The 27,930-nt window shown below is 55.5% G+C and overlaps 1 protein-coding gene across 1 annotated transcript; it reads left to right on the top strand.

Moving 5' to 3' along the window:
- Window positions 1–82: 82 nt before the first annotated feature.
- On the top strand, window positions 83–26,195 carry ABCA3 (ATP binding cassette subfamily A member 3). The gene is made up of 30 exons (XM_009960000.2): window positions 83–136; window positions 3,851–4,115; window positions 4,619–4,746; window positions 4,866–5,031; window positions 6,459–6,718; window positions 7,478–7,594; window positions 8,159–8,279; window positions 8,846–9,019; window positions 9,686–9,867; window positions 11,072–11,218; window positions 11,591–11,720; window positions 12,522–12,676; window positions 13,556–13,711; window positions 14,047–14,257; window positions 14,554–14,704; window positions 15,228–15,326; window positions 15,526–15,718; window positions 16,586–16,889; window positions 17,218–17,491; window positions 18,070–18,274; window positions 18,753–18,972; window positions 19,217–19,375; window positions 19,885–20,057; window positions 20,347–20,481; window positions 20,608–20,802; window positions 21,712–21,899; window positions 22,005–22,175; window positions 22,434–22,621; window positions 22,727–22,800; window positions 24,365–26,195. Exons 1-30 carry the CDS (start codon window positions 83–85, stop codon window positions 24,494–24,496), a joined length of 5,127 nt encoding a protein of 1,708 aa, XP_009958302.2. The 3' UTR covers window positions 24,497–26,195.
- The last annotated feature ends 1,735 nt before the right edge of the window (window positions 26,196–27,930 follow it).

The following is a 27,930-nucleotide window of genomic DNA, read 5'->3' as shown; positions in this document are numbered from 1 at the left end:
GTCCGCAAGTGCCAGGTATTCACAGCTCTCTTCTCTCTTCCAGAGTCCTGCAGAGCAGCGGTGGTCCCCTTCTGATGGGAGGATGGTTGTTCTCAGGCAGTTTGGGCTGCTGCTCTGGAAGAACTACATCCTGCAGGTAGGCTGGCGCTGCGCTCTCGGGGGCTGCCTCTGTCACCACTAGCTGTGGGTACATCAGAGCTCGATTCTCCAGCAAACCTTCACCATGAGCCCAGGGCACCTCCAGGAGGGCTTCTGTGTCGAGGAGAGATGGGCAGGGCTGCATCCTCTGCTGTCCCTGTCCCCTCGAGTGCACGCTGTGCCATTCTCCTCCTGCAATCCAGCCATGAATTCAGCTCCCCCTTCTCACAGGGCAGGATAACCCACACACCCTCCCGTGCGACGGTGGGTTTCTTGAGCTGTCCTGTTACTCCCCTGGAGGTGCTGATTTCTTCACAGTGCCTGTAAACCCAGAAGACCACCGGGGCCCAGGTTTCTTTGTCCTCCATGACATTCTACAGCCCTCAGAAGCAGGTTCTGGGAGTCTTAAAAATATTAAACCACCTCTGTCCTGGCGTCTGCTCCCAGCCCAACTGTGTGGCAGCTGGCTAACGATGAGGGATTTCGGGGCCTCCTTGCCCTGCTGATCAGCAGCATCTCACTTGCTGCTGGGTGAGGCTGCAGCACCTTTTGGCAGCGTGTGGGCACTCCTGGGGGGCTGCTGCATCTTGGCTGGGACCCAGAGCCAGCTCTGGCGGAGGGCGGTGGAAGAGGAGGGAGAAGAGATCGCCGCACTCTGTCTTTACACTTCTGCAGATCAGCATGGTGTTGCTTTAAAAACAAACAAAAGGAAGAGGGAAGGGCTGGCTGGGCTGCCTGCACCTTCCGGCAGGGCAGGGAGCGGCAGCAGGGCTTAGATGTGACCAAAGGGACGAGCAGCAGGTCTGATTTGCAGCCAGGAGCGTGCTGTGTGGGTGTGTGCAATGGCCAGTCCCGTGAATCCCCCTGGTTCACCCCTGACACGTGCAGGACAATCCCTCATGCCCTGTGCAGGGGAACAGCATCATTTTCTGGGTGTGCTCCGAGGCAGGGGCACCCCTCGTTGTTTTTTCCAAGGCCACAAGCTGTGCCAGAATACAGCCTGGAGTGTTTGCTTGCCTCCTTGAAGTCTCCACCAAAAAAATCATGTGCCTGATGAAGACGCAGAGCTCCCAAGCTGTCATCACCCCGATGTGAAGACGGATGCTGGGACACGTGGCTTGCTCAAAGCTGGGGCAGCCCTGGCCAGGCGGAGGTGGTGATTATGGATGAGTGTCCCCGTCACCTCTGGAATACGACAGCTTAAACGACTTCTGTGGCAGCAAAAGCCTGCGCTGGTAAATGAGTATTAGCCTGCGAGTTCAGGGAGCCGGACAACCATTGTGGAGACAGCCCGGGAGACTGGGAGAGGGTTAATACGATAGTAAATCAGCAGGAGGCAGCTGCTCCGCCAGAGCTGCATTATAAACCCATCAGACATCTGCAACGTTTGCTTTTATGAGCGTGGCCGTTGGAAAGGCTTCTTTTTCCCTGCCTGCTCCGAGCCACTGCCTCCCGGCCGCACTGCCGGGGCCAGCTGCAGCAGTGGCTCGGCCCTGGCTGTGGTGGGAGCAGGCAGCTCTCTCAGGGGAAGCCTGGAGAGGGGTTTTCAGCTCTGGCAGTGGGTGCTGAGAGCCGGGGCGATGCAGGGAGCGGCTGCATGGCTGCGCGCCCACATCCCCCTCCTGACAAACCGCCCGAGAGCCAATTTCACCTCAGCTGCTGCTTCCCGGGTGGTCTGGGCTGGTCTGTGCTCAGGGCTCCGTTCTTGCCCCACCACAGACTCTGCCTGCCTTGGCGTGCCCCACTTGATGCTTTGTTTTTCTCCCCCATTTAACAAATAAAACCTTTTTCTACTCTACGAGGGGCAGGAGGTACGACTCCGTGGTCAGAACGGCTCAGCGCTTGGTGTGTGCGGAGCTGAAGGAGCTTTTGTGGCGGCCAGGGTGCTGCCTCCAGTGTGTGGTGAGTGCAGGCAGGAGAGGAGCCCTGATGGCCGCCGTGCTGTGCCGTGCCCTGCCTGCAGCATTCCTGCCCCGTACGGATGCCTGGCGTCTGCGGGCGCATTGGTGATGGCACCGCAGTCTCACGCTGCGCCCTGCTGTGACCCAGGCCGTGCGGGCTGAGCGTGCGGAGATGTCGGAGAGGGGCTGCGCCCTTGGATAAAACCCCATTGCTGAGACAGCAAAGTTGTGAGAATAAATCTCTCGGTGCTTCCCTTGCCTGGTGTTACTCCTCTGCCCTGCCTGGCGGAGGAGAGGGTGGAAAACCCCCCCTGGTCTTGTAAAGCCCTCAGAGGAGGTTAGTGTCTCTGCTTCTGCTCTGGACACGTGCTCCAAGTGAACAGCCATGAATCTCTGCGCCTGGAGCTGCTCCCTGCTGCTGGGGACAACTCCTGAGCTGTCGCTGCAGCGACAGAGGTTTGATGTGCTGGGCTGCTCTTGCACCCGGGCTGGGCTGGAGGCAGCTCGGTTTGCAGGAGGAAATAAGGTGCCTGTGTCCAGATTTCACCTCTCTGGCCCAGACCTGCCTGGTTGTTGCCACCGCACAGGGCTGAGACGTGGTGTGCCCGGCTGAGCTTGGGGCTCTGCCTCCCTCTCCCATCCCTGCCCCAGCTGGGTGATGCAAGCCCCGTGCTTGCTGCTCCCCTCCTTGGAGGCAAGCGTGACCTTTGCGGTAATTTTACGAGCATGAATCCATCGGCCAGCAGCATGTCCCAGCAGTCAAACAGATCACGAGGGTCATGCTGCAGGGGTGTGGGTGTGCATGGCGCTGGTCGGGACCACTGCTCCCTCTGGTCAGAGGTGACCCCAGTTCCCTCAGGACAAGCAGAGTTTTAAAAGCAAATTAGCCTGGGTTGGGTGCTAATTAACGTGAGCTGGTGGTGGGTGTTAGTAGCTGGTGGGAAGTTTGCAGGAGAGGTAGCCCTGGGTGAAACCACTGGAGGGTCGTGCTCCTGCTTGGCTGCCCGAGTGCGTTCACTGGACTCAAGTTCATTGTCCAATGAAAAAAATTTTAAAAATTAAAATTAAATTTAAAAAAATAAAAATGCACCACCACGTTTAGTGCCGGCAGACCTTGAGGTGGAGGCTGCGCCCGTGGGTATGTTCTCGGTGCTGTGCAGGGGCACTGATGCCCGTAGCCAGAGGTGCTGCCGGGTCCCATCCCGAGCTGGGGTGCAGACCCCATGTCCTGCTCTAAGCTCCAGCAGCAAAAACTTCCCTGGCTGAGATAGCTTTGCTGCACCCTGCGTTGCCTCCCCGCTGCCTGCTTGTCCCAGCCTTCCGTTCCGTTCCCATATTTTTAGCTCCCAGCCCCGGGAGCGTTGGGCGAGGTTGCTCTGCTTTGGTGAAAGCCGTTCGCTTCCCTCTCCTGGGGGCGGCTGGTCCCTCCTCGCAGGAGGTGCGTCGCTGCGGTTGCCTGCAGGAGCAGTTTAGGCAAGAGCTGAGTGCTGCCTGCTCCTGGGCAGAGGGAAAGGGCGAACGACCAGCTCAGCTCATTCAAACCCGGCAGCGTGGTGGGGAAGGCTCTAAAGGATGGTGATTTGAGACGGAGCGGTGCTTCGGGTAGGGGTCGCCTTGGCTGTAAAGTCCCGAAGGATGCGGGAACCGGCGCAGCATCATTCCTGGGCTCTGGAAAATCCCAGATTGTGAAACCTTGTGAAATGCAGCAATGCTTCTGCTATGTGGTGTTTGCACGCCCTGAGCCTCGCTACTGTGTTTGATCTGCCTTCAGTGTTTACATCTTATTTTTTATATCTCTTCCTTACTTGCAGAAACGGCAGATCTTGGTGACAGTCATCGAAATCTGCCTGCCGCTGCTCTTTGCCGCCATCCTGATAGCGCTGCGGCACCGGGTGCACTCCATCAGCCACCCCAACGCCACTGTCTACCCCCCCGAGTCTGTGGATGACTTGCCGGGCTTCTTCTACCGCCGGCACCCCAGCAATCCCTGGGAGCTGGCTTATGTCCCCTCCAACAGCAGCGCTGTCAGGAGCATCGCTGAGGCGGTGGAGAGAGCTTTACCCATCAGCATCAGAGGTGAGCAGGGACTGGGGGCTGCTGCTTCCACCCCATAGATCGGTATGAGTTTTTGCTCTGATAAATCCTAATGCTGTGTTCCTGGGTTGCGTCACTTTTTTTTCGGAACTTCGAGGCAATGGTTTTATTTTTGTTTCATAAAAACTGCAGGATTTTGGTTTGATTTTTGGTCGTATTTTGTTGCGGTTTCCATCTAGAAAAATAACACCCCAAAATAGTCAAAGAAGCTGGCTGTCACTTCCCTGAGAAAAAGTGTTTTGGGGAATCTTGTTGCACAGAACATTTTAGCACCTCATGTTCCAAACTGAAGCTCTCGATGAGGAGGAATCGCCTGGGTGCCCCGTGGTGGTCCCGTATAAACCCCAGTGGGGTTCCCAGCTCTGTCTGGAGCGCACCCCTCATGTCCGGGACCAAAACGGTGGCTTTGGTGGTGGTTGAGCATCAGCCCACAAGGAGCTGCTGTGCTCCGTGCCTGCATCTCCAGTGTGTTCCCCTCTCTGCAGCTCAGGGCTTTGCCTCGGAGCGGGACTTTGAGGAGTACGTCAGGGTGGACAACCGCTCGGGCAGCGTGCTGGCCGCCGTCGTGTTCAAGCACCGCTTCCAGCAGAGCACGGCCCCGCTGCCCCTCCAGGTGAGCGCAGCCGGGGGGGACGAGGACACAGTGGGGGGCTGCAGCACCCCCCTGCCCTCTGCCACCCAGACGTGGCTCCTTTCTGTGCCCCCGCGACGCCCCTCGCCTGCTCCTTCCAGGTCGACTATGAGCTGCGCTTCAAGTACAGCCCGAGGAACGCGCCGCGGAGCGAGCAGACGGGGCTGAACCCCAACCTGGACCGGGACTGGCACACCAGCTACCTCTTCCCGCTCTTCCAGCTGCCCGGGCCCCGGGAGGCCAAGTTTGCCGATGGGGGGACACCGGGTGAGGGCCACCTCTCCTCTGCCACGGGCTATTTCACGGCCAAAGAGATGGGTGTAATTTTCTATACTGCCACTCAGCTCATTAGAGAGATTCACCGAGGCTCTGAGCTTTTAAATACATAATTTAATTTTAAAAAAATTAACATTTAAAAAGAATGAATTTTATTTTCTTTAAACATTTTAATATTTATTGTGTTTATTATTTATAATATTTATTTACATTTTATCCTGTGAGTTCTTGGGCACTGTTGACTCTGGGAGCCTCTCTGAGTGGGGTTGGATAAGAATAAATTTTACTTGGGTGAATTTTTTTTAATTTTTTTTTTTCCTTTTGTATTTTTAATGGAAAAATTTTTTCCAGCTCCAAACTGCTCAGTGTTTATCATGCTGCTTAAACACTTTGAAAGCAAATAGAGCAATTCTGTGGTTTGAGTGTAGGGTTTTAAGGAAAGCCAAACCACTGAGCAAGCAGGAGGCGGTGGGGACGTTGCTGGAGCTGACGCTTGGCTTAGGACTTGCTTTCTTGGGAGCTTCCTCTGCGGCTGCAAAGGGGATATTTCCCCAGGTTGGGTTTCCCCTTCTGTCATTCACTACCGATGTCAAGGGAAGGGCTGAGAGGCCGAGGAAGCGGGCGAACGGGTTTGGCTTGTGCAGTGTAAATAAACTGGAGCGTGAGAGGATGGTGTTGGCTGGTCCAGGTGTTCTGCTGGACGCTGTGACCAGGAGCTCAGATCAATTCCCTCACCACAGTGTTTAGTGAAGTAGTTAATATAAAACATTGCTTGTGGTCTCACGTTCTGACTTTTTCCTTCTCTGGCTAAGTTGTTTTAAGTAACTTAACTTTCCAAATGCTTGTTTGGGGCTTTGTAAGCGGAATTTGAGTTGCCATTCCAGTAACAAGTGGCAGAAATCCCACATCAAAATAAACTAGTTTAAAATTAAAAATATTTCACTGTTTTTTAATGCATGAGAATTTAAGCCAAATGTGTGAGTAACAGAATATATTCTTCCTTACTGAAACCCACGTAGTATCCTGTATCCTCTCAGCTTACAAAAAAAGAGGACCAAATACAAGCTCAGCGACATCGGTGGTGGTTAATGATGATGGAGAATCTCCTCCCTTCCAAAAATGAAGCTGTGCTCACAGAAAGGCGGCTGCAGTTTCGTTTTTTTTCCTGCCAGCTGCCTTTGAATGATGATTATGCGAGATTTAAATTGCTGTGATTTAAATCCTTCCCAAGCCCCTCTGTGCCTGCAGGAGTGTGTCGACAGTGATGTTTATTTTGCTTTTCCTACAAGCTCTTTTTTTGTTCCCTGTTCCTCTTCCCAAGCAATCCCTCCCACAAAGGCTGTTTCCCTCCTCCTGCCAGCGCCTCCCACCAAAACCTGGGCCCATCTCTACTCCGCCGTGTCGTTTTTGCCATGCAGGCTATATCCGAGAAGGTTTCCTGGCGGTGCAGCACGCGGTGGACAGAGCCATCATGCAGTACCACACCAACGCCAGCTCCACCAGCCTGCTGGAGAACATCACGGTGGTGGTGCAGCGCTTCCCCTACCCGGCGTACGTCAACGACCTCTTCCTCCTCGCCATCCAGAACCAGCTACCCCTGCTCCTCATGCTCAGCTTCACCTACACCTCGCTCAACATCGTCCGTGCTGTCGTGCACGAGAAGGAGAAGAAGCTGAAGGTAACACGAGCGGTGGGGACATCCGGGTGCTCCCCTCCCTCCGCAGCGTTTCCCAACGGATGTTGCCTTTAAATTAGGAACAGAATCCCCGTCGGGTTTGGAGCCAGAGAGCAGGAGGTGGGAATGGCAGCGGATTAGCGAGCCCCAGGGAGGAATGTCGCTAATCCTGCCACCGGGATGCATCTCGTCTCTCCTTGCCGTGCGGCCAAGGCTGCTGGACCGAAGGGCTGATGTTTCTCTTGGGCTGGAAGGTGGCTTGGAGAGAGGGCAGCACTTGTGGATTCAAGAGCTTTTCAGATTCAGGAGTTCAGCCTGTGGGGAGAAAGATTTTTGTCTTTTGAGTGTAGAAACCCGAGAGTCTGAGTTGTGTGTGGGCGGTTGGAGCTCAGTTGCTGTGGTGGTTACATCAGCAGGGCTGAGTGTGCAGGGCTTGGCTTCCTCGTGGTCTGGGGTTGTCCTGCCCGCTGTCCTGCTGCCAAGTGACCTTGGTGGCCCTGCTGGCCTCAGCTGCTGTGGGTTTGGGTTCAGCTCAGGGAAGTGTTCACCTGTGGCAGCAGCAGCCCCTGTCCAGGGTTGTGGGGGACACCGTGTGATGCTGAAGGCTGCGCAGAACCACTTCAGTGGGACCTGGGGCTGCCACCTCCCTTGCCAGTGCTGCGGGGCAAAGCCACCACCACCCTGAGCAGGCCTCCACCTCACCCCTGGCCATGCTCGGGAAGCGTGGGTGCAGCCCTGGGTGACGGCTTGACCTCCCCACAGGAGTACATGCACATGATGGGCCTCAGCAACTGGTTGCACTGGAGTGCCTGGTTCCTCATGTTCTTCCTCTTCCTCCTGGTGTCCGTGTTTTTCGTCACCGTGCTCTTCTGTGTCAAGGTGAGTGTTTTTCCCCAGGCCACTGTTCTGCAGGCCAGAAGCTCTGTCCTGACAAGGCACAGGGATGACAAGGCTCCTCTGCCAAGGGCTGGACTGTCCTGGTGTCTCAGGGCTCCTCCAGATGTGTAACGGAGGCTGGAGTTGGCCTTTTCCACAGCTGCCTTTCATGGCAGCGGTGACCTCCCCAGCAGGGGGCTGGGGGGCGGGAGCCCCACAGGCACCGAGGAGGCTCAGGCACTCCATGCAGAGCAGGCCCCCCCTGCTCCCACAGCCCTGTGTGCCCTTGGAGGCACTCGAGCTCTCTTCTGCTCGTACCCACGCCATGAGAAGCAGGACATGGGTGCCTGGATGCTGAGCGAGGTGTCCCCTGCCTCTCAGACCCCAGGTCACACAAGGGCAACCTGTATGTCCTCCCTCTGGAGTGGTCTAGGAAGGCCTGAGTGTTCTCACCCACCTCTCAGTTTGTCTTTAACTCGCGGAGAACATCAGGTGTCAGCTGCCCGCATGTGCCTGCAGCCAGGGCCAGCTTCAGCAGCCCTGGGCGTAACCAGATTTTCTCGGTAGGTGAGCGAACAGGGAGCAGTGCTCACCAACAGCGACCCCACGCTGGTGTTCACCTTCCTCGCCATCTTCTCCGTCTCTTCTATCTCCTTCAACTTCATGGTGAGCACCTTCTTCTCGAGAGGTGAGTGCCTCCCCAGCTGCCTCCTTGTGTTACTGACCTGTGGGGCTGGGGGCAGGGGGGGTGTTATGGGCCCCATGCTGTAAAATCTTTGGCTAATTTTGGTTGGGAGGCAGCTCTGGAGGTCATCGGTCCATCCTGTTGAAAGCAGGGCTGGCTCCAGAGTTACATGAGGTTGCACAGGGCTCTGTGTTGGATGACATGCTTCGACATGTGCAGGGGGCGCTTTCTTCCCTTTTTTGTCTGCATTTTCCCCACGGTGCACAGGAAGGGATGTGTGTGGTGTTGCTTCCCAAACCAGACAAGCTCATGCATTAGGGCCTCAGCTGACTGCCCTGGACGCTCTGGTCTGGGATGGGCAGAGTGCTTCTGCAGCTGCCCGTTGCAGGGTCAGGGTCCAGCGCTCCTCCTGCCTTGCCGTGGGACGTGGGCACATCCTCATCCTGCCCCGCTGTAACCACGCTTTGGCAAAAGGCATGAATCACCCTGCATAGAAAGCTGGTGAGAAATTTTCAGTGGTGTCACCATATTATTGATGTTTTCCCTCCTGCTTTTCTCTGTGCTGGCAGCAAACGTCGCGGCTGCCGCTGGTGGCTTCCTCTACTTTTTCTCCTACATCCCTTACTTCTTCATCTCGCCCCGCTACGACCTGATGTCCCACAGCCAAAAGCTGGCATCCTGCCTCATCTCCAACGTGGCCATGGCCATGGGGGCACAGCTTATAGGCATGTTCGAAGGAAAAGGTGAGCGAGTGCCTCCTGTCCCTCAGGAGAGGAGCCAGCCTGGGTTTTTTGGTGGGATGGGACTGGCTTGCATGTGGTGTGAAGGGTGGAAAGAAGTCAGGGAGAAGCACTTTCCTGGTCCTAACAAGAGCGGGAGGCTTAATTGCCGGTTGCTCCCTCAGGTCTTATCAGCACCAGAGCTCTGCCCCTCCGAACCTGTGGCAGTCTGGGCTGTGCAAAATGCCATCATCGCTTTAATTACCAAACGGATTCTGTTCTAACAGATGGGAATCCATTGCATTTCCTCCTTCCCAATATACATCTTTAATTTCTGCGTTAATAAGAATTGCTGTCGGTTCCCCCAGAGGCTGGGCATTTGCAAAGTGATGGTGATAAAAAGGCAGCTGTGGTGATGGAGGGTCAATGGCTGCAGAAGAGATTGCTGCTTCTCTGGGTGGTTGCAGAGAACATGAGGGAAGAAGCGTGATGGGGTGGGGAGCCTTGAGATGTCAGTGTGCTTTCTGCTGCGTCTTTTCCCTCCATCTGTAGAAGGGATAGTAGAGCCATGCATGTGCTCCTTGTTACCGAACAGTGAATTAGGAGAGGGGATGCTCTCTGACAGTTCTGGAGAAGACTCTGTCCTCCTGGGCATGCAGAGGTAGGCAGTGCCCTCCGTGTGCGTTGCAGGGACTGGCATTCAGTGGAGGGACCTCATGAAACCCGTCAGCGTGGACGACAACTTTACCTTAGCCCAAGTGCTGGGGATGCTGCTCCTCGACTCGGTGCTCTACGGCGTGGTGGCCTGGTACGTGGAGGCCGTCTTTCCAGGGGAGTACGGCGTGCCTCAGCCATGGTACTTCTTCTTGACGGTGAGCACTGCTTACACACTCCTTCCAGTGAGCTCGGCGGGCATCGCTCAGGGGTGGTCCTTGCTTCTGTGCCATGCAGTGGGCTAGACTGACGTACAGCGGTGGCACCATCTGGCCTCTGTGACGTGTCCTCAGTAAAGGCTGAGGCAGCTGTATTTTTTTACTCAATATGAAGGTCTTCTTGGCTTTAAATCTTTGTTCTGACACTTCTTGGCGTGTGGGGTGGTGTTAAGTGTCTCTGTGTCTAAGCAAAGGCATTGGAGAGAAGCCCAGGTGCGAGCAACCAGATCCAGTCATTTGAAACGCCCCAAGCGCTGCCGGCTGGGTGGACCTGGCCAATTGGTGTCCCAGTGCCAGCCCCTGTGTCCTCGTGCCAGGGGATGGGTGACGACTGTCGCCCTGTCAGCTGAGCTGCCCTCGCTCTGCCAAGTCAAATGCTTGGCATCATCTCCAGCGACGGTAGCTGTGGCGGTTACTGCAGCTCAGCTGGCTGCTGAGAATTTGTTAAGCGCCAACGACACAGTCAATTTTGATCCTGTGGCCATATCCCTTGCTATTTGATCAGGAGGTTTTTCCTCCTTCTCTCTAAATTCCTTATCCCAGCATGGTTTCACTCCAGTCTCCCTCTTGCAGCTAGACCAGGGTAGCAGAGATGCAGCTGTCTGCCAGAAGCTGCGGCAGGATGCTGATACTGCATCCAGGAGTTGTTGAATTGTTATTTCCACGGGGATTTAAGGTCCCAAACCTTTACTTTCATTCCTAGAGAGCCAGGTCAAAAACAGGCTGTAACTGCAGCAGCTGCACCCCAGGCTTTTTGTATTTAGTGTGTGTCAGGGTTTTTGAAGGGGGTGATCATCCATTGCATGGGCTTTTCTGGGCAGGGTGCTTCTGCCTGGGCAATTTTGCTTCTCATTGATGTACTGACCTTCTCCGTGGGAATGAACATGGGGAAAAGCTCTGCCTGTGTAGTCATGGGCAGTGCCGCTGTAAGGGAGAACCAGGGGAAGGCAGCAGGGCAGGAGGAGCAGTTTCATCTTCTCTCTGACCTGCCTGCTGAAGATGTGCTGGTTGGCAATTCCTAGGCCAAGGAGAGTGGTCTTGGAGATCCCTGGGAGGCATCTGCGTGGGAGGAGGAGGGTGGCCAAGGCTGGGAAGAAGAGATGGGCTCTGTCTGTGCCTGAGTTTCTCTGCCTTCTTCCATCAGCCCTCGTACTGGTGTGGGCACCCCAGGACTGTTGTGGGAAAAGAGAAGGAGGAGGAGGAGGACCCTGAGAAAGCTCTGAAGAGCCAGTATATTGAGGAAGAACCTGCCGACCTAGTGTCAGGAATCAAAATAAAGCACCTTTCCAAGGTACTGACTGCCCAGCACAGCACAAACACATTGTAATGTTGTTTCTGTAAAAACTGCTGCCTGTGGGCAGCTTCCTCATCATTTTGCTGCCCTCTTTGCCTCGGGCTGTGTTGCGTGGCTGCTGTAAGGCAGGTAAGGCTTTTCCCCAGAGCTGGCTGCATTTTCTTGTGGGCTGAAGTGTCAGGTACTTACAGGTGTGGTGACATCTGTATTTAACTGGTTGACATCTGAATTTAACCTGAATTAGACCAGTTGTCTAATGCCAACACCACGTGAGCATCGTGGGCTTTGACTGCTGGGTGGAGCGGAGCGGGCAGATCTGGGAGCGCTTGTCTCAAGTGCAGCATCAACTTGTTAATGTGATCCCCACAGGTCTTCAAAGTGGGAAACAAGGTGAAAGAGGCAGTCAGGGACTTAACGGTGAACATGTACGAAGGGCAGATCACCGTCTTGTTGGGACACAACGGTGCTGGGAAGACCACGACTCTATCCATGCTCACAGGTAGGAGCTGCATCTTGCTGTGGGGCTGACATGTGGCAGGGGAGGCTGATGGTTTGACTTGCAAAGAGGAGCTGAACCCCATCTCTGAGGTTGGGAGGGGGTTTTGCACTTCCCTGGAGCACCGTTGGTTCACTGAGCTGTTGGCCAGGGATGCTGGGGTAGTGAGAGGCGTGTCACTGCCTGGGGAGATGGAGGGAGAGTGAGGGTCCCTGCTCAGCCCTCCGTGAGAGTGGGATCAGCCAGCAGGGGAAATGACAGCCAGTCTTTGTGTTGGAGAGCCCTGAGATGAGAAGGGACCCGCTGTAGGATGGGTCTGTGTAGGCTTTGTCATGATAAAGCAGAGAGGACACGGGCCAAGAACTGGTCTTCATCGTTCTTGAGCTGCTGAGCTCTGGGCAGCCTGTTTTGGCATGGTGGACATGGTGACCTTTGACGGTCCTTTTTCCCCTGCTCCTGCCAGCCCAGGGTGCTCACGGGACCTTTGCCTGGGGGTCTGCCCTGGCCTCGCCTGGACCTCTTCCAGGCTGAGAGCCAGGCTTGCCTGCCCGCTTCACTTCTTGCCTGCTCTGGCAGCACTGCCAGGTCCACCTCCCGCCTACGGATGACATGCAGCCCACCGTGCGGGCGGGAGGAGAAAGCTGCCATGCCCCAGCTTGAGCAAGAGGCTGGATTGCTCCAACTCCTGGTAGAAAGCTCTGTGGGGGGCGATGCTCAGCAGGACCCCCACCTTTCTGCTGGCTCTTTGTCGCCTGGCGTAATCCTCAGCCCTGAGCCAAGGCTGCTGCATCTTGTTCCTCCCAGGTCTGCACTCTCCGACGGGCGGGCAGGCGTACATCAACGGCTACGAGATCTCCCAGGACATGGTCCTGATCCGCCGCAGCCTGGGCCTGTGTCCTCAGCACGATGTCCTCTTCGACAACATGACGGTGGAAGAGCACCTCCGCTTCTACGCAGGGGTGAGCACGACGCTTGGGGCGAGTGCTGCGGGCCCCCGGGAGCCAGCCCTGGAGGAGGCACCCTGCAGCCACCCCATAGCTTCCTGAGGCTGGGAAAGCATGGGGAGGTCCATCAAGCAGCTCCAGAGGAGGCCATGAAGATGCTCAGGGGGCTGGAGCACCTCTCCTGTGAGGACAGGCTGAGAGAGCTAGGATTGTTCAGCCTGGGGAAGAGAAGGCTCTGGGGAGACCTTCTAGCGGCTTTGCAGTGCTGAAAGGGGGCTGCAGGAAAGGTGGGGACAGACTTCTTAGTAGGGCCCATAGCAATAGGGAAAGGATTAATGGTTTTAAACTGAAAGAGTGGAGATTCAGACTAGATAGAAGGAAGAATTTTTTTACTTTGAGGGTGGTGAGACACTGGCAGAGTTTTCCCAGAGAGGTGGGAGATGCCCCATCGCTGGAGACATTCCAGGTCGGGTTGGACGGGGCTCTGAGCAACTCCATCGAGTTGAAGGTGTCCCTGCTCACTGCAGGGGGGTTGAACTAGGTGAGCTTTAAAGGTCCCTTCGAACCCAAAGCAGTCTGTGATTCTATGATAAGCAGAACAGCCCTTGCCTCCTCCGTCCCCCTCATCTGCAGGCAGGAGCTCCCTGCTTGGCTGATGGGGGAGCAGAGGGTCATGGGCAGCATGGCTCCATGGAAACCCCCCTGCCAGCTGTGCCAGCTCCTTCAGGGTTGGGCAGGAGTCCATCTCTGCTTCCCCACTTTGCGGCCTGAGTGTGGAGGAGGGAGTGGGGTGGGGGTTGTTGGCAGCCGGTCACTGATGTGGTGGGAAGAGTCTTTGCCAGATTCATTAACCCCTGCAGGCAGGCTTAACCCTCCCTTCCCCCTGTCTGGCAGCTGAAGGGGTACCCACCCTCCAAGTGCCCCGAGGAGATCAACCACATCCTGCGGATCCTCAACCTGGAGGACAAGCGCCACTCCCTGACCAAGGCGCTCTCTGGTGGCATGAAGCGCAAGCTCTCCATTGGCATTGCCCTCATTGGGGACTCCAAGGCAAGCATCTTCGGTGGGACTTACCTCAAACCTTTCTCCCTGGGGCCAGCCTAGGGGCTTCTAGTGGCTCTGAGGTGGTTCCTCACCTGTGGCGAGCCAATGGGAGATGCAGGGACAGCAAGGAGGGGACAGGAGCACCCCGACGAACGGGGACAACTCGGGACAATGCCCTGAGTTTGCAGTGCAGATCTGGTGCCTGGTAGCTGCTCCCCCAACCAAGATCATCACATGCATGTTGTGGAATCAAGGCTCCTTCTGGGCCCTGGGGTTGCCCCCTCCTGCGCTGCTATGTCTCTCCCGGCCCTTTTTGACCAGCACCCATCTCCTGTGTGCAGGTGGTGATGCTGGATGAGCCGACGTCAGGGATGGACCCAGCCTCTCGCAGGGCCACGTGGGACCTCCTGCAGCAGCAGAGGAGCAACCGCACCATTCTGCTGACCACCCACTTCATGGATGAGGCTGACCTGCTGGGGGACCGCATAGCTATCATGGCCAAGGGCGAGCTGCAGTGCTGCGGCTCCTCGCTCTTCCTCAAGCGTAAATACGGTAAGGGAGGAGCAGGCAGGCTGTGCTCAATGTCTTCTCCTTGCCAGGGAGGAGCAGGAGGGGGGTATAGGGCAGGGAAGGGGACCCATTGCTCATTGTCTGGTGTCTGCTTGCTCCCCATCGTGCTGTTCTTCCTCTTCTGAGGCCCATCCCCACACTTGCTCCTGCATTGTGTCCGTAACCCAGGCAAAGCCATCAATGCTCTGCGGTGCCGTAGCATCCCTCTGCTCCAGCACCCCAGGGCCGCGCTGGGCTGTGATTTACCCTCCTCTCTCTTCTCTGGTGCCTCTGCCCAGGGGCAGGATATCACATGGTGATGGTGAAGGAACCCTACTGTAACCTGGGGGAGATCTCCCGCCTCATCTGTCAATATGTGCCCAACGCCACCATGGAGAGCAATGCTGGGGCAGAGCTGTCCTTCATCCTGCCCAAGGAGAGCACACACAGGTAGCGGCATCGTCCCTCGCTTGCCCTCCCCGGGCGGGTCCCCTCATCTACGCACACTGGGGCACACACACTGTCGTCACGGGCTTGCTGGAAAGGGGAGCTGCTCGCTGTGTCAGTGCTGGTCTTGGAAAATTGGGTTTGGTTCCTCCTTTCACCACTGTTGTCCCCTGGGTCTGCTGGTGGATCGCTCTCATGCCCCCATGCTCACTGTGCAGCAACTGCACAGGACAGCATTGGTTGACAGCTGGTGATGGCTGCGGTGTGGAGGGTGGTACAAACGAGGTGGGCTGGTTTGGCTCCAAAGTCAAAAATAGGGACAGCTGAGGCTGCCTGTGGCAGGAAAGAGATGAAGATGGAGCCCAGAAGCTGTTCTTGGGGAGAGTGGGGTGCTTAGTGCTGTAGGCAGCCCCAGAGCTGGCTGCAGGACTCAAACCAGCTGCAGGACCGATGTCCAGAGTTGTCTTAACCTCTGAGTGCCCCCTCTCATGAGCGTCAGCGTCCAACGCCTTGCTTCTCCGCTCAGGTTTGAGGCCCTGTTCACAGAGCTGGAGCAGAAGCGGGAGGAGTTGGGCATCGCCAGCTACGGCGCCTCGGTCACCACCATGGAGGAAGTCTTCTTGAGGTAGGCAGGAGGGAGGCTGGCCCCGGTGGGGTGTCATCTGGTGATGAGCAGTCCCCGTGTGCCGCGGTGATGGCAGTGTCCTGCGTAGCTCTCCAGGGCACGAGTTGGGTTTTGTCTCTTGGGTTTGGCTTCCCCAGCTCAGAACAGCTTGGTCCTGTCTGGGTCTGTATTTCATCAGCCGCTTTCCCCCCTGGTGCAGGGTTGGGAAGCTTGTGGACTCCAGCATGGACATCCAGGCCATCCAGCTGCCTGCTCTCCAGTACCAGCATGAGAGACGCTCCAACGACTGGGCCATGGATGACTCCAGCAGCCTGAGCGGCATGACAGATATGACGGACGACAGTGGGGCGCTCATTACGGAGGATTGCTCCAGCATCAAGCTCAACACTGGGGTGAGTGCTGGGGGTGTCGGTGCAGCGGAAACGGGGAGAGGGGGGTTTTTGGAGCAGGGGTTACCAGGTGGAGCCTCCCCGACAGCTGGTCTCATTGTGTGTGGTTTGGAAGTTCAAATTGGAATCTGCATCTTTAGGGCAAATTATTTTTAGGGTTGTTGGGATTGGTCACTACCGTCCTCTTCATGTTAATCTTGAGGTCTACAGAAGATGCTCTTGAAGGTATCTCAGGTGATTTAAAGTGGTTTTCACCTGCTGTTGCTGCATCACTTGGAATTTCCAACAGGGAGAGGAGAGGAACCATCTTCCTTCCCTCTCTAGGCTTGTGTTTCAGATCCCTGGCAGCCCTTCAGGGCCTGCTGCCTATGCGCCTGTGATAAATTTCCCCGTGCTTCTCAAGGGCATGTCTCAAAGGCAGAAGGGGAGAAAGATGTTTATGGGTTTAAAAAGCAAAGCAGGTGCTCGCAGGGGCCGGGCAGGGAGCTCCCAGGCGTCTCGGCCCGGTCGCTTTGGCAGGCAGCCGTGTGGCAGTAATCCTATTTGTGAACCTCAAATGCTGAGAGGTGGAGGAAGGTGAAGGTCATGGCTGAAGCTGCTTTTAACACCTGAGATCCCAAAATGACTGCATCCCGTTGGGAAGCCGTGGAGTTTGATGGGCTGACCTGCTGTGCTGGAGTCGAGCAGCTGCCCTGCTAATGGCTTTACAGGCTTGGCTGGAGAGCAGGCTCTGCTGCGGGCTCACCAACTGCCTGCAGGATGGGGAGGTGGTTTTGGAGTCGTTCCCCCCATCAGCCGCATGGGGTGTTGAGGCCAGCGGGGCTTCTGCAGCTGGCAGGGCTTGCATTGACCTGACTTCTCCTCTCCCAGTTCTACCTGTGCTGCCAGCAGTTCTACGCCATGTTCATGAAGCGAGCCATGTACAGCTGGCGCAACTGGAAGATGGTGGCAGCGCAGTTCCTTGTGCCTCTGATCTTCACTGCCTTTGCCCTCATCGTGGCCAAGACCTTCCCAGGACCCAGGGACTCCTCCCTGCTGAGGCTGACGCTGGAGCCCTACGGCCAGACCATCGTGCCTTTCTGCGTCTCGGCCGCCTCGGGTCTGTCGCAGAGGTTGGCGGAGCAGTACGTGGAGCTGCTGGACGCCCAGCGTCAGTCACCGCTGGAGGTGCTGGGTGAGGGTTCACGGAGCAGGCGGTGTCCAGCAGGGTGTGCAAGAGCCACAGGCTTCTCTTGCCAGGGCCCTTGGTGTGGGTGGCTCAGGTCCCAGCTGCAGCATATTTGACGTATCCCCTTGTGTCCTCTCGTGCAAGAGAGTGTCCCACGGTTGGCAGGAGCCCACCTCACCCCAGCGGAGCTGTGTTCTCCGTAACCCTGTGTTTGTGGCCATCATTGGGGCTAGGGTGGCCCACCAGGGCTGGGGCTGCTTGGGTTCTTTTCCAGTTGGCCCCAGTTAGCTCTCGTGTGGTGGAGCCTGCTCTTAACAGCCGTGGTGTTTGGCAGGTGGCCTGGAGGAGTACCTCATCTCGAGAGCCTCTGAGGAAGGGGGAGCCTTCAATGAACACTACATCACAGCTGCCTCCTTCGAAGGAGCTGGGAACCGCACAGTGGTCACCGCGCTCTTCAACAACCAGGCGTATCACTCCCCCGCCACGGCCCTTATGCTGGCCGACAACGCTGTCTTCAGGGTACTGGCAGGCCCCAACGCCTCCATCACAGTCACCAACTACCCTCAGCCCCGCAACATCACTGAGAAGGCCAAAGACCAGCTCATGGAGTACGTCTGGTGGCACGGCACTTGCTTTCTTGCTGGGGCTCGTGACTTGCACGGGTGCAGAATGGCGTGGTTGTGCTGGTGTCAGTGGAGGAGCCAGGCTGGAGCTTCTCAGACCCAAACATGGCTGTGATTGTACTCAGGAGGTCAGGAGAGCAAAGCTGTGTAGATGACTTACCTGCCTGAGCCTGGCAGCCACGTAACCCCCTGCACCTAGCTCAGTGGCTGAGTATTGTCCTCTAGATACTTGTTGGGGTTGGTTTTCCCCGGGTGCTCAGAGCAGAGGGAGTATAGCCAGACACTTCACGAAATCCTGCATCCGGGGTCACCTTGCCAGAGGGGACATGCGTGGGACCTCGCAAAGGCAGGTGGAGGTTTGTGGTGCGCTAGGTGGGCTGTGAGTCGGAGAGGTTCATCTTCCTGAGGTGCTTTTATTGTGAGGTGTTTCTTCTGCATGCTGACTTGCCGTGGGGGTGCAGCCTCCCCCGGAAGCACAGTGTGGGTGTGCTGTCCCTGCGTAGCCTCAGCGTTGGTTTGTCAAGCTGTCTGTGTCCTAACCTGCCCCGCTGCTCTCCCCGCAGAGGCCAGACCGGGTTCGCCATTGCCATCAACTTGCTCTACGGCATGGCCTCACTTGCCAGCACCTTCGCTCTGCTGCTGGTCAGCGAGCGGGCCATCAAAGCCAAGCACGTCCAGTTTGTCAGCGGTGTCTACGTGGTCAACTTCTGGCTTTCTGCCCTGCTCTGGGACATCATCAACTTCCTCATCCCTTGTGCTCTGATGCTGGTGAGTCACCTCTGATACCCTCCTGTCCTCCCCTTGGGTAGGAGCTCTGGGTGCTGCTCCTCTGGGTGAGCTGGGGTGTGTGTGGGTGCAGAGAAGAGGATGAGGCCACTGGCATTGTCTCAGTTAATAGAAAGGACCAGCACAAAAGCTGTCCCTTGGTCCTGCTGGGAGCTGGGCCGTGGCCAACCAGCTGGATCAGCTGACGGCAGCCCCTGGCACTGCACACTTTGGTGTGGGCACTAGAAAATATCAATTCCATGGGAGCAGGGAGAGGAATTCCCCAGATCTGCCCTTCTGCATCCCAGTCTGCAGAAAGAGGGCTTCCCTTGAGGATATGGGCTGCTGGCAGGAGCCATCTGTGAGGGGTTACCTGGCTTGGTGCGGTGCTGCCGTTGCCTTGCTGCCTGGGCTGTTGAGACAAGGAGACATCACTTGTGGTCAAGACAAACTGCATTCTCCTGACGCTGCTGTGCCCCAGGTGATATTCCAAGCCTTTGACGTGCAAGCCTTCACCCAAGACAGCCACCTTGTTGATGTGATGCTGATCTTCCTCCTTTATGGCTGGGCCATCATCCCCCTCATGTACCTCCTCAGCTTCTTCTTCTCAGTGGCAGCCACGGCCTACACTCGTCTCACCATCTTCAACATCCTCTCGGGCACGGCCACCTTCCTCGCAGTCACCATCATGAGCATCCCAGGTGGGTCGCTGCCGTCCGTGCCTGCCCAGCACTGCACCCTGCCATCACCAAGAAGATCCAACCCCCAAGGAGTCTCTTTTACCCCAAGGCTGTCCCCACCCTAGCAAAAAAAAACGTATGACAGTCCATTCTTACCCATTAAACGTGACAAAATTTGTTGGTTTTCCTTCTAAACTTGGAAGTACCAGGGTCTTTCTCTAAAACCAGCTAACTCCAATGTCTTGATCTTGTGCTCTTCTTTCAGAGTTGGGCTTGGTGGACCTCTCCAAAACCCTGGATAAAGTCTTTCTCATCTTACCCAATTACTGCTTGGGCCAATGCATCAGTGACTTCTACCAGAACTACGAGTTCATTCAGTTTTGTACCTCCTCAGTTGAAGCCATCTTCATCTGCAAGGCGTTCAGTGAGTCTCTGTGCTGGTCCTTGCTTGCCCATCCTGGCCATCCCACTGTAGCCGCACTGGGGGGTCTCTGGGGTGGGTGGTGAAGCTGGGCAGTGTCATAGGGCCTCTAACGCATCCTGGGCGGTAGCTCCAGGTACCATTTTAAAGCAAAAACTGGGCAGCATTTGACACTCATAGGTGATCCAATTAAGGAATCTTTTCCTTACTAATGATTTGGAGGAAGATATGGGCTAGGGGAAGTTTCATAGATGAGTAAAGAAATCCCAGTCCCAAGAGTGACTTGATCTCCTCTGTGCACCTCTGACTGGGCGTCTTCTGCCAGATCCCCTCCAGACCTGAATCCTCTTGAGGGAAGCGTTGGAAAGAGCTATGGGCAGGGAGCCCAGTGTGGGCTGGGGTGGAGATAAGCCTGGCAAAGCTTTGGGCTCACAGCTTTCTCTAGAGCTCATCTTGCCCCTCCCCAGAGTGTGGCTTGATCCAAGTCTTGGTTTTGTTCCATCCCTGCTCAGATATCAGTTATCAGATGAACTACTTTTCCTGGGAAACACCTGGGATCGGACGCTACCTGACCTCCTTGGCCATCCAGGGTTTCTCCTTCCTCTTCCTCCTTTTCCTCATTGAGACAAACCTTCTCTGGAGACTGAGAACTTCGGTCTGTGGCATCTGCAGGCGGCGGAAATGGGTGAGCATGTTGGAGGAGGAATTAAGGTGCTCTCCAAACCAAGCCCAGGAGTCCCTGCGGGCTGAAGACAGGCCCTCTTCACCTAAATCATCTTCCCAGGGAGCATCCCTGGAGCAGGTTGCTCGGAGGGGCTGATCCTGTTGAGTGTATGTGTTGGCAAAGGGAGTGAGGTGTCCCCAGAGGTGGCTGATGGAAGGGATGGATCCTGCCTGGGTTGGGGATGCTGGAGGAACCCATTTGTCTCACAGCAGCCAGGTAGCAAACAGTGGTTTTTCTGCCCCGTGTCTAGGTGGCACTGCTGAACAGGGTGTCTGTGCTGCCAGAGGACCGGGATGTGGCAGATGAGAGGAAGAAGGTTTTGGAGTCGCCACCAGAACTGCTGTCATCTCTCAGCAGCCCTCTGGTCATCAAGGAGCTCACCAAGGTGAGGAGAGCGTGGCCCTTCCTGAGCATCCTGCTGCCAGCAGAGCCGTGGGCTGGTAAAGCCACCGCTTGCCTTGCTGTGCAATCGGGCAGTGACCGGCGTGGCTTGTGTATTGGTCTCCACCAGGTCTATGACAGCCGGGAGTCCCTGCTGGCAGTGGACAGGATCTCCTTGGCGGTCAGCAAAGGGGAATGCTTTGGCCTTCTTGGCTTCAACGGAGCAGGCAAAACCACTACTTTCAAGATGCTGACTGGTGATGAGAGCATCACGTCGGGAGATGCCTTTGTGGATGGCCACAGCATTCTGGCCAACATCAAGAAGGTACCAAGGACTGCGGGGGCGGGGGGCAGTGTTACAAATGAACACTTGCCACCTTGCAAGTGCCTCTGAGGAGGACACGGTTGCCGTTGCCAGGGGTGGAGGTTCTATCCGAGGGATGCTGCATCCTTGTCTAGCCCAGTTCTCCGTTATCTGGCCACGTGGAAGCAGTCCCCTCTCCACTGAGATGACAGATGTGAAACAAATGGAAGCCAAATCTTGTGAGGCTGGTAAACCCTTCATCAAAGGGTTTAGCTCTGTAGTTGGAAATGTGAGTTAGGGGTCACAGGCGGATGACAGTCTCTCTGAAACAAGCGGGTCAAACCTTTCCAGACCCCTGCTAGCAATCTCCTTGCTGGGAATTGCCTGCTCCCATTGGAAAAGCAAGAGATGAGCAGGGGTCAGTCTTCCAGTTCAATCCCTGGATATCTCTGCCACTGTCAGCCCCAGACGATGTCAGGCAAGGAGAACATGCCCTGAAAGCATGACCCTGCTTGCTTCCTCCTCTGGGACTCTGCCTTCTGTTGGGCTCTTGTCCCCAGAGAAGGCCAGGATATGGGGAAGGTACAGACCCTCTAGTGCTTTCCTTCTCCTGAGAGCTTGGGCCACTTGAAATGGCCCCTGACAATGAGGAACCAGCTTGGGAAAGGCAGCGTGAGACCACGCAGTTGCTGTCCCGAGGTGCACTGTGTGTGTCCATCCTCGCTAGACCAGCTGCTCCAGCAGTGGGGGAATTTCCCTCTCTTTTCCCCTGCCGTTTCAGAGCTGCAACTCAGTCCCTGTTGCTTTGAGCAAAATACCTAGCAGAGGTGCAGCAAAGCCCTGTGAGTGCCAAGGCACCTTCTGGCTTGGACACCTCCTGGCAGTGACCTGCCTGTGAGCTAATCCCCGTTGGGTTCCTCTTGCCCGAAGGTCCAGCAGCGGATCGGCTACTGCCCGCAGTTCGATGCCATCCTGGACCACATGACGGGCCGTGAGACCCTGAGCATGTACGCCCGGCTGCGGGGCATCCCGGAGCGCTACATCGGCAGCTGCGTGGAGAACATGCTGAGAGGGCTGCTCCTGGAGCCCCACGCCGACAAGCTCGTGAGGACCTACAGGTGATAGGAGACGTGGAGACACCCCATCCCCTCTGCCCCTCGTCTTGTGAGGCTCTCCCTGTGCTCATATCGGGTCTCTGTCCCCATTCCCATCTCCTTCCGCAGTGGTGGTAACAAGCGGAAGCTGAGTGCTGGCATTGCCCTCATCGGTGGTCCCCCTGTGATCTTCCTGGATGAGCCCTCCACCGGCATGGACCCCGTGGCCCGGCGTTTGCTGTGGGATGCAGTGACACGGACGCGGGAGTGCGGCAAATCCATCATCTTCACCTCCCACAGGTGATGCTTTTCTGGGCAGGGCTTGGCGTGAGGGAACAGGGAGCGGCCAGGAGGGTAGTGGGGCCCAAGGGATGGGACCCACCTCCAGACCCTGGTGGGTAGGCACTGCCTGCAGCCAGCAGTGGCTGCCTTTACCCAAATCTCCCTCCTCTGAAAGCCCAGAAAGGAGGGAATCCACCTCCAGCCCCTTCCCGGAAGTTTCTGTGGTTCCGTCTCAGTGCTCCTGCCCTGCTGAACAAGTCCTCTTCTGCCCTGCAGCATGGAGGAGTGCGAGGCGCTGTGCACGCGGCTGGCCATCATGGTGAACGGGCAGTTCAAATGCCTGGGCAGCCCCCAGCACCTGAAAAGCAAGTTCGGCAGCGGCTACACCTTGCTGGCCAAAACGCGGAGTGAGGAGGAGGGTGAGCTGCAGGCCTTCAAGGCCTTCGTGGAGAAGACTTTCCCAGGTACCGTGAGCGGCTGGAGCAGTTGCTCTCCAGGGGAGGGCAGGATGCAGGTCACGAGCTTCACTGTTTCCTAACTCGGAGCCTCTCCTTGCTGGTCTCTCCCAGGCAGTGTCCTGAAACACGAGCACCAGGGCATGGTACATTATCACTTGACCAACAAGAACCTCAGCTGGGCGCAGGTAAGGGGGTGCTGGAGCGCGTCCCACCCCTCTGCAGGAGGAGGCTGGAGGCGCAGCCCTGTTCCTGCCCCTTTGCATGCTCTTGATGCTTTGCTTTCCTGCTCAGCTCATCTTGCGTTTCTTCCAGAGCCACTCTGTGTCCAAAATCCAGGTGATCTATAAAAAACAAGTTAATTAAAAAGTGTTTTTCTCCCTGAGCCTCTCCCACCTCCGGGCCCAAACAGTTCACCTGCTGTATGGTCAGTGCAGGAGCATGCAGGACGCACCGTGTGTGCTGAGCTGGGACCGCTCCCGCCCCCTGGCCTGGCTGCACTTGACCACAGCCCTCCAGAGGGAAAGCAGGCTCTCCCAGGGGAGCGAGCACTGGGGTTTGCCTTTGTACATCCCAAACTGTTCATGAAGGCTCTGGAGGGTGCTGGAAGGGATATGTTCGGCAGTTGCACCCATCCCACCCCATATCTCCCTGCTGGGAACTTGGCGCTGGTGGGGACGCGGCATCGACCCACCCGCACCTCCTGCTGCCCCCCGGCCCAGGGAAGCACCTGCGTGTGGGCATTGGTGCTGGCCCACCCGGCCTGGCTTTGGCTTTGGGCATTGGCTTTACTGAGCCACGGACCCTGTGGGATATATATATCCAGGGAGATAGATATAGATATATATAAACAGCCCAGGAATACATATATATATACAAAAAAAAAAAGATATACAGGATACAACTATCAGTATCTAGTATACATAAATAGTTGTATATGTAGTATACACAGTTACATACTACCTATATATAAATATATATAGTATAAAGATATGTGTGTATATAGTATACAGATAGTTTTTATATACAGTGTATAAGTATATATAGAGGTTATACTATGTGTCTGTATACTATATACTCTGTATATATATATGTATATACACACTATATATTCTTGGTCTAAAATCCAGGTGTTTTATAAAAAACAAGCTCTGTATATAGCATATTTTTTATATCTATATCTATATATATCTGTATACTCTGTATGCTCTAGATAGAGTAGATAGTATAGTGTATAGCATACAGTATGTAGTAGAGAGTACATATACTATAAAGGGAGTACATATTATACAGACTATATAGTACATATTATACAGATTATATAAAAACTATATAGTATATAACTATATATAAAAACTATCTGTATATTATATACATATAGTATATCTAGTATACTATATATAGTATAGTGTATATAGTCTACTATATAATTTTTGTATGTATTTTTTTGTATATATAAAGTATTGAGCAGAAACCTTGGGTTGGGATGCCAGCCCAGAGGTGTATATATAAAAAAAATATGTATGTATAGATGGATGGATAGATATATCATGTATATATGTAAAATACCTATACAAACAACATATATTTTTAAATGAGGTCAGTTCCTCTGCTAAATAATCCACCTCCTGGCTTTCCACCACCCTCCTGCCAGGGGAGGTTTCTCTCTCCCCGGAGGAAAAAGCTTCCTCTGGTTCCTCGGTCGCAACCCAGGGCTTCTCCCTGCGGTAACTGCCGGGCCATGCCTTGCAGGTCTTCGGGGCCTTGGAGAAAGCCAAAGAGAAGTATCACTTGGAAGACTATTCCGTGAGCCAGATCTCCCTGGAGCAAGTCTTCATGAGCTTCACTCGCTTCCAGCACTACACAGAGGACAGAGGGAAATGAGCAGAAGCCACCACTGGTGCCCTTCGTCATGGACTGGCCCTGCTGCCTATACATAGTATATATAGAGACAGTAATTTATATATCGACGTGTCTTAAATAATGTATAAATGTAAGAAACTTTTCACCGGGGAGGGGGGAGAGGATGGCGTTGTAACTTCTACCGTCGGGAACACAAGTGGTGTGCGTGCCTCGCGTGCTGGCGCGGGTCTGCGTGTGCGTGTGTGTGTGCATGTGGCACTTCCACTCTCCAGCCTTCCTTCCCATCTACAGCAAAAAAAAAAACCCAAAAAACAACAAAACAAAACCCGCCCAAAAAGCAGGGGGAAGCCTGGATGGGTGCTGGGAATTGGGCTGGCAGAGGAGGAGCGGCATGCTGTCCCCAGACAGCGCCGTGCTCCCCCCCCACCCCTCTTCCCTGCCCAGCACTCACACCCGTCACGACGCTGCTTCGTGGCCCTTGCCCACATGTCGACGTGTGTCATTAGGTGGTTTGCTCCCGGTTTCGCAGGAGGCTGGTGAACAGCTTTGCTCCAGACCGTTGGCTGGGTTAATCGGGATGCACTGTGGTTGCCCTTAGAAGCCCTTTGCGGAAAGGGCTAGCTGGAGGGGACGAGGCAAGCCTCCCACCTGTCCCCTGCGTGGCACGGAGGAGGCTCTGTATCCTTTAACCTCTTAGAAAACGCAGTCAGTCCTCTCCTGCCTGCTTGCCTGTGATGGAGGCAAGCCTCTCCCGAGGAGCTGGCCCAGGGGGAACTGGGCGGTGCTGGGTGCTGGCACTGGGAGGGAGGGCGTGCGTTAGTGGAGGAATGCCCAGAGCTCAGCCCCATGGTCCGGCACGTGATGGGTATGGCTGCAGAGCCAGCATTCGGGCTGAGGGCAGCGATGGGTCAGGGGTGTCGTAGGGTGCTGGAGGACGCTGCTGGGCTCACTGTTGCGTCCGTGAAAAGGTTTAACCAGCAGCGGTGCCCTGCAGCGTAAGAAAGACACGGACCTGCTCGAGTGGCAGATGCTCGGGGCGGCTGGAGCAGCTCCCGTGTGAGGCCAGGCTGGGAGAGCTGGGAGTGTTCAGCCTGGAGAAGAGAAGGCTCCGGGGAGACCTTAGTGCTTAAAGGGGGCTGCAGGAAATGTTGGGAGGGACTCTTGATGGGGGCGGTATGGTGATGGGATGAGGGGTAACAGTTTTGAACGGAAAGAGGGGAGATATAGGTTAGATATTAGGAAGAAATTCTTCACTGTGAGGGTGGTGAGACACAAGCAGTTTTCCTGGAGAAGCTGTGGCTGGCCCCTTCCTGGCCAGGCTGGATGGGGCTTGGAGCAACCTGGTCTAGTGGAAGGTGTCCCTGTCTGTGGCAGCGGGTTGGAACTAGGTGATCTTTAAGGTCCCTTCTAACCCAAACCATTCTGTGATTCTATGCAGCTGCAGGACCAGTGTTGAAGACCACTGTGTCCTGCTGTGCTTTCCCCTTACACTCCACACAGCTCTGACCAGAGCAGCCCTGTCCCATGTCCCTCTCCTCGTCCCCATCCCCTCTGCACCACACCGGGAGCAGGCAGGGAGCGAAGGCGCTGCCCTGCCTTTGCCCCCCATGCATGGGCGATGCTGCTGGGCACGGTGCAAAGGCACCAGCACTGCCCAGCGCTGTCAGAGGCAGCAACTGGGATTTCTTTTTGGCATTTCCCAGCAGTTGGGGTTGCTTTTTTTTTTTTTTTTTTTTTTTTTTAAATTTTATTTTTGTTAGTTTGTTTTAAATCCGTGTTGATTCTTGTCTGTCCTTAACGAGTCCCTGTGTCACCCAGGGGCAGTCCCCTTCGGGCTGGCTGCTCCGTGATCAATGCAGAGCTATTTGCACTATAGTAATACACACAATTGCACATAACGAAATGAATTAATATTTATGGCGAGGGGTGCTGATTCCCTTCTAGTGATTGCATTGTCAGGGGGTTGGTTATATTTTTGGGTTGGGTTTGTGTTTTGTTCCTGTGACTGACTCATTCTTTCCTGTTCCATTTTTTCCCCTTCGCCTAATGTTGTTGTTCAAACTGATGGTGCATCATGTTACTAAGAATTTCCCTGGATCTTAACGATGTGTGTTTTTATTAGTAAGCAGCCAGGAGGTGAATGGCATCCCTGGAACACATCAGAGCTGCTGGCATGGAGGATTTGCTCCCTGGGAGCATCCCTGCAGGGGGCAGAGCCAGCCGCTGCCAGGGGCACCCTGGAGTGGGAAAACCCCAGCAACCTGTGCAAGAAAAGAGGGGGGGGGGGGGATGCTTTTTAGTGGGAGGGGGCATGGAGGCACCAGGAAAGTGCTGGGATGCCCAGTAACTGGGTTGGTTAGTTTTGGGTTTGTTTTGGTTTTTTTTTTTTTTGGAAGGGGAGACCTGTCAGGATGCAGAAGAGCCTCGAGGGCTTTGCCCGGGATGGGGAACAGTGGGGAAATAGAGGTTACAGGAAGGCAAGATGCCGAATTGCCCCAGGCTGGCAGCACCCTGAGCACAGTGGCAACAGGCAGGACCCCCGAGACACCCCCACCCCCTGGTACATATGCCCCTGGGGTACTGGTGACTCCTCTGCAAGGCTTGGTCCTGGGGCAGGTGGCACAGAGACAGTATAACCCCTGCAGTGCCCACGCACACCGTGGCAGAGCCGTCCACAGCAAGGGTGGCATCTGCTGGCAGCAAGCCACCACTGCTGGGGGTCATCTGGGCCAAAACGAAGGTGGTCTTAACGAAGCAGCGTTTCTGGGTCACGCAGTGGTGTAACAGCCCTCCCCTCTTGCTATGGCAGAGCTGAGTCGCACCAGCCCAGGGCAGGAGGCAGGACCAGGATTGCTCATGGGATGGGCGCTGCAGCTCAGGGTCAGCCAGGTTTTGTACCAGCAGGGTCGTAGCTGCTGTTGGCAACACTCTGGCCTCTCAGGCTGCGGTGGGAGCAGCACCACCGGTCCCAGGCAGCTGCTGCTCCCCTCTGGCTGCAGTGGGGTTGTTATTCACACGGTGGGGATAATAAAGTCTACTTTTTTGCAATGGGAGTTTCCTGGCATCCTTTGGAGTTGTTGGAGAGCAGCTCCAGCCCTGGTAAGCTTGGGCTGCTCAGGCTGTGCTGGCCTCCTGCTCTCTGCCTTGGGGGAAGAAGGAGGGGTGTCCTCCAAAATTTGACCAGGAAGGGCTCAGTCCAGCCCAAAAAAGTCCACAGGCTAAGAGATTTTTGTGTGCCAGGTGCCTTTGGGAGCAGAATTGTAGGGGTGCCCATCCCTTCCACCACAGGAAGCCACAACCACCCTTTCTTAGCCCACCAACAGCCACGAGCAAGGGGGAAGACCTTGAGGCTCAAAATGGCTTTTTTCAGAGCAGTGTCAAGGGCCTCCATGGCAGGGGGCAGGCGGTGCTGGCCCTGGCACCCTCATTCCTGCAGTTTTACCCACCTACATACT

This window comes from Leptosomus discolor, chromosome 14, assembly GCF_034619465.1.
Source record: "Leptosomus discolor isolate bLepDis1 chromosome 14, bLepDis1.hap2, whole genome shotgun sequence".
Classification (NCBI taxonomy): domain Eukaryota; kingdom Metazoa; phylum Chordata; class Aves; order Leptosomiformes; family Leptosomidae; genus Leptosomus; species Leptosomus discolor.
This window is presented reverse-complemented; position numbering and strand designations above follow the sequence as displayed.

Coding starts and splice junctions, on each gene's coding strand:
- ABCA3 (XM_009960000.2), top strand. CDS start 83: ATGGTTGTTCTCAGGCAGTTTGGGCTGCTGCTCTGGAAGAACTACATC. Junction 8,280..8,845: donor GAGCACCTTCTTCTCGAGAG/GTGAGTGCCTCC, acceptor CTGTGCTGGCAG/CAAACGTCGCGGCTGCCGCT. Junction 19,376..19,884: donor CTTCATCTGCAAGGCGTTCA/GTGAGTCTCTGT, acceptor ATCCCTGCTCAG/ATATCAGTTATCAGATGAAC.